The sequence below is a fragment of the Lampris incognitus genome, chromosome 3, assembly GCF_029633865.1.
Source record: "Lampris incognitus isolate fLamInc1 chromosome 3, fLamInc1.hap2, whole genome shotgun sequence".
Taxonomy (NCBI): domain Eukaryota; kingdom Metazoa; phylum Chordata; class Actinopteri; order Lampriformes; family Lampridae; genus Lampris; species Lampris incognitus.
In genome coordinates, this window is record NC_079213.1 from 10232480 (window position 1) to 10238450 (window position 5971).

Genomic DNA, 5971 nt, shown 5'->3' on the forward strand with positions numbered 1-5971 from the left:
GAGAGTGTAGGAGGTGGTAGGAGTACAAGTGAAACGAGACGCCTGATCTCCATTTGGGTTTGACTGAGGCCCTTTGACCTTGTAGCGGAAGTGACGTAGAGCATAATTAAATCTTCTTCTTCTTCTTCTTCTGAGTAACAACATCTGATCACAAGAGGTCAGCAGGACGCATTTGGGGACGCATGATGGACACGGGTGTAAACGGCGTTGTGTCTCGCTGTGTCCACTTGTGATCCGATCGCCCGAAACGCATTTTAAAACCAGGTGTAAACAGGGTCGCTGAGAAGCACGTTTTAAACAATCCCAACTCATAACAAGAGGTTTTCTTAACCTAGCAGATGAAGAAAAACTACCAGTCCTACCAGGGGAAGACCCAAAGAGCTGTAAGTCAGCAGGACCCTGTGTTGCTGCCTGCCATGACGGGGGGGGGGGGGGGTGACGGTCACCTGACACATGTTGCTGCGGTTATATTCGATGACAGTGTGTTCTTTTCTTTTGTACTATGTTTCTTTGTTGAAGTGTGTTTCTTTGGTGTAGTGTGTTTCTTTGGTGTAGTGTGTTTCTTTGCTGTAGTGTGTTTCTTTGGTGTAGTGTGTTTCTTTGCTGTAGTGTGTTTGTTTTCAATTTTGTTTTCCAATTAATGTTTGGCTTTTTTTATTTTTCAATGTTTGGACACTTGCTTTGGCAATGTGTACATTGTTACGTCATGCCAATAAAGCCATTTGAATTGAATTAACGAGGGAAAGAGAGAGGGAGGGAGGGAGGGAGAGAGGGAGAGGAGAGGGGGGGAGTGATGGGGGAGAGAGAGGGGGAGGGAGAGAGGGAGAGAGAGGAGAGGGAGAGAGAGAGGGAGAGGGAGAGGAGAGGGGGGAGGGAGAGGAGGGAGTGATGGGGGAGAGAGAGGGGGGAGAGGAGAGGGGGGCGGGAGAGAGAGAGGCATTTTGTTTAACTCACTGGAAAAGTCCATGTCTAGCTGAGTGTGTAGTTATTTCTAATTCATCAGACAAGTGTTATTAAAGGATAATTCCACTGTTTTTACAACCTGGCTCTTGTTTTTATAGCTTGGCCATCGTGCACATCAGTATGATGACATCATCTCGCTCAGTGCCTTCGTTTCGTTTTGGTGATCGTGAACACGGGGCCGCCGCCGGGCTCGCTCTCTCTCCCCCCCCCCCCTCTCTCTCTCTCCTCTCTCTCTCTCTCTCCCCCCCTCTCTCTCTCCCTCTCTCTCTCTCTCCCTCTCTCTCCCTCTCTCTCTCTCTCTCCCCCCCTCTCTCTCTCCCTCTCTCTCTCTCTCCCCCCCCTCTCTCTCTCCCTCTCTCTCCCCCCTCTCTCTCTCTCTCCCCCCCCCCTCTCTCTCTGAACGCCACTTTCAGACATGTTTCATCAAGTCCAGTTTAATCCAATCATGTAGACCACACGTATTTAGAAGCCGGCCGACTTCCTGGTTCAGCCTGCAGGACGGAGAAGCCTGTAATTACCATAGCAAGCAGTAACCATCCATAAACTACTTGGCCGGCACGTTAGAGAAGTCATAGATCATGTCTGTCACAGTAATGTCCCCGTCTAAGTCGAGCACGAGCAAGGCTTAGGTTGTTGTTGTTGTTGTTGTTGTTGTTGTTGAGAGGACGCGGTTCAGACCGGTGTCCACTTGCCCCGTAAGATGTCATAGTAGAGCAGCGCTCCGTGGCGGTCCAAAAACAGCATCCTCACTAGTACGCCCGATGGTGGGGGGGAAAGGGGGGGTGGTACTTACTTCCTTGTGTCTTTACGCATGCGTAATAATCCAGGTACGAACGTCGAAGCAGGCTGAATCGGCTGATCTGGATACAATGTTTCTTGTCAGTAAACGTTGTATCCGGGTGAACTGATCCAACCCGCTCTGACCCGCTCGCTTGTGTTCTGGTCGCGGCTGCTGTGGCCAGCCGGTGTATTTCCGGGCACGTTGGCAGGAGAAACTTCCGGTTGGTCGTGTCACTAAAGCTCCGAAATTGACAAATCGAGGGAGACAGAAAGCAGGAAGCTGCAGCGGAATTTCCACACCCTGATGTGGGTGGACCCCCTCATGCACAGAGAATAGAGAGGGCACATTCCCTCCCTCCCCCTCTCTCTCTCTCTCTCTCTCTCTCTCTCTCTCTCTCTCTCTCTCTCTCCTCTCTCCCTCTCTCCCCCCTCTCTCGCTCTCTCTCTCCCCTGCCTCCCCTTTTGCCTGGACAATAGGGGCCATGGAGAAACAATGAGAAAGGGAAAGGCCGGGGGTATGTGTGACAGCAGCAGGGGGTGGTCTGGGTTGCAGAAAGGGGAGGGGGGTTGGGGGGGGGAGTCAGAGGTGAGTGAGAGAAGCTTTTTTCTGTCTGACAGAGGGTGGAGAGTGTTGTGGGGGGGTTGAAGAGGGGAATGTAAAGGAATCCATGGCGGCGATGGGGGCGGTGGTTGTTGGAGAGGGTGATGTAAAGAAGAGAGAAGGGGTACTGGGATGGGGTGTTTTTTTTGGGGGGGGGCGGGGGGTTAGTGTTGATGGTACCACAGGGGCATGGCTTTGGGGGCGAGGGTTATGTTTTTGTGTGATTCAAGCATTTATCTGCCTGACTGCCCCCTGAAAGTGACCCTGCTGAGCCGGGCGAAGGAAATCTCAGGCTCTTTCTCTCTCTGCACTTTATGCAAAGTAATACAGCACACACACACACACACACACACACACACACACACGCACACACACACACACACACACACACACACGCGTCACCCTATACTTGTGGGGACCCCTCGTTGACTGCATTCATTCCCTAGCCCTTAACCCTAACCTTAGCCATCATAACTACATGCCTAACCTTAAGCGAATGCTATTCTAACCTTAACCCTAAACCCAAATCCCAATCCTAAAATAGACCCCTGTCCACACGGGGGCCCATAAAATGTCCCCACAAGGTGGGTGGTTTCTGGGTTTTGTGTCCTGATGGGGACATTTGTTCCCCATTAGCATGGAAAAACCTAGTGTACACACACACACGCACGCACGCGCACGCACGCACGCACGCACACACACACACACACACACACACACACACACACACACACACACACACACACACACACTGTACAGAGCCTCAGGCCACACCAGTGATATAAAGTCATACCTGTAATGACACAAAAAAGCAGATGTAAAAAAATAAGAGTTGTTTTTTTAAATGCCAACAAGCCCCAAACGCAGCGCTGACATGATGTATGTGTAAGACATAATACATGTATGTATATATATATATATATATATATATATAAAAGACATGATGTATGTGTAAGACATAATACATGTATGTGTAAGACATGATGTATGTGTAAGACATGATGTATGCATAAGACATGATGTAGGTGTAAGACATGATGTATGTATAAGACATAATGCATGTATGTATAAGACACGATGTATGTATAAGACATGATGTATGTATAAGACATGATGTATAGGACATGATGTATGTATAAGACATGATGTATAAGACATGATGTCTGTATAAGACATGATGTATGCATAAGACATGATGTAGGTGTAAGACATGATGTATGTATAAGACATAATGCATGTATGTATAAGACACGATGTGTGTATAAGACATGATGTATGTATAAGACATGATGTATAGGACATGATGTATGTATAAGACATGATGTATAAGACATGATGTCTGTATAAGACATGATGTATGTATAAGACATGATGTATGCATATGACATGATGTATGTATAAGACAGATGTATGTATAAGACATGATGTATAAGACATGATGTATGTATAAGACATGATGTATGTATAAGACATGCTGTATGTATAAGACACGATGTATGTATAAGACAGATGTATGTATAAGACATGATGTATAAGACATGATGTATGTATAAGACATGCTGTATGTATAAGACAGATGTATGTATAAGACATGATGCATAAGACATGATGTATGCATAAGACATGATGTATGTATAAGACATGATGTATGTATAAGACATGATGTATGTATAAGACAGATGTATGTATAAGACATGATGCATAAGACATGATGTATGCATAAGACATGATGTATGTATAAGACGTGATGTATGTATAAGACATGATGTATAGGACATGATGCATAAGACATGATGCATGTATAAGACGTGATGTATGTATAAGACATGATGTATGTATAAGACATGATGTATGTATAAGACATGATGTATAGGACATGATGCATAAGACATGATGCATGTATAAGACATGATGTATGTATAAGACGTGATGTATGTATAAGACATGATGTATGTATAAGACATGATGTATGTATAAGACATGATGTATAGGACATGATGCATAAGACATGATGCATGTATAAGACATGATGCATAAGACATGATGTATGTATAAGACGTGATGTATGTATAAGACATGATGTATGTATAAGACATGATGTATGTATAAGACAGATGCATGTATAAGACATGATGCATAAGACATGATGTATGTATAAGACGTGATGTATGTATAAGACATGATGTATGTATAAGACATGATGTATGCATAAGACATGATGTATGTATAAGACATGATGTATAAGACATGATGTATGTATAAGACATGATGTATGTATAAGACATGATGTATAGGACATGATGCATAAGACATGATGCATGTATAAGATATGATGTATGTATAAGACATGATGTATGTGTAAGACAGATGTATGCATAAGACATGATGTATGTATAAGACATGATGCATAAGACATGATGTATGTATAAGACATGATGTATGTATAAGACATGATGTATGTATAAGACATGATGTATAGGACATGATGCATAAGACATGATGCATGTATAAGATATGATGTATGTATAAGACATGATGTATGTATAAGACAGATGTATGTATAAGACATGATGTACCTATAAGACAGATGTCATACCAAAGGCTAAACAAGACACACGTTTGAAGTCAAAACAGAGGAAGTATCCAAAATAAGGGCGGAAGCGTGAAAGGGGCGATGGGAAACTGCAGGAGAAATAACAAAAAAATAAATAAACAGGGGAAAAGCTGTGCAGTAAACGCGTGTGAGTCATTGTGTGTTTATGGGTGTGTGTGTGTGTGTGTGTGTGGCATTCTATGTGCGCGTGCGCGCGTGTGCGGGTGTGTGTAAGCGTGCATATGTGTGTATATTGTTGCACAATGTGTTCGGATGTGAACAACGGTGGAAACAGAACCTACACACACAGAGGTGGAGAGCTGGTCCAGGCTTCAGCACTTTCGGCGGTGGTGAGTGAGCATCGTCTGTGTACTCCGTTATACTGCTTCTTCAAAATGGGCTGGTTATCAGGTCAAAGGCGATGGGTGACCATGGAGCAGAAAGGCCAATGTGCTGCACAGAACATAACACAACAATGGCACCGTCTAATTCGACAGGGGCGGCAGCATGGGTGGAAAAAGCAATACCCTTTAATTAAACGAGCCTGCGTCTCCCAGACTTGAGCTCACTTTCAGTGGCTGCAGTTTCCCTTGGTTCTGCACAGGTCCCAGGAAACAGCACAGCGCCGGCCCCATGCAGGCTGTGGCTGGACTGTTTGCGCCGCCACTGGAACTCAGTAGTGTAGTTTCCACATGGTCAGCCTGCACACTTAGAGGGCCCTGCATGATTACGGGACCCTGCGTCCTCCTTCACAATGTAACAATCGTATGAATTCCTTGAAATCCGTCGGTTGATTCTCTATTCATCTGTGGCTTTAGATACGAGGATGATTATTAAAAGCTATGTGTGATAAGTGGGGAGACATTGGGAGTGATGAAGAAGGACAGGATTAGGAACGAGTATATTAGAGGGACAGCTCAGGTTGGACGGGTTGGAGACAAAGCAAGAGAGGCAAGATTGAGATGGTTTGGACATGTGTGGAGGAGAGATGCTGGGTATACTGGGAGAAGGATGCTGAATATGGAGCTGCCAGG

General features: G+C 44.9%; 1 protein-coding gene across 1 annotated transcript in view; it reads right to left on the reverse strand.

Annotated features, from left to right (window-relative positions):
- Nucleotides 1-5662, reverse strand: part of LOC130109147 (uncharacterized) — a 23099-nt gene extending 17437 nt beyond the window's left edge. The window contains exon 1 of the mRNA XM_056275903.1: nucleotides 5482-5662. Within this exon, the coding sequence (XP_056131878.1) occupies nucleotides 5482-5662 (181 nt within the window). The remainder of the gene's footprint in view (nucleotides 1-5481) is intronic.
- Between the last annotated feature and the right edge of the window lie 309 nt (nucleotides 5663-5971).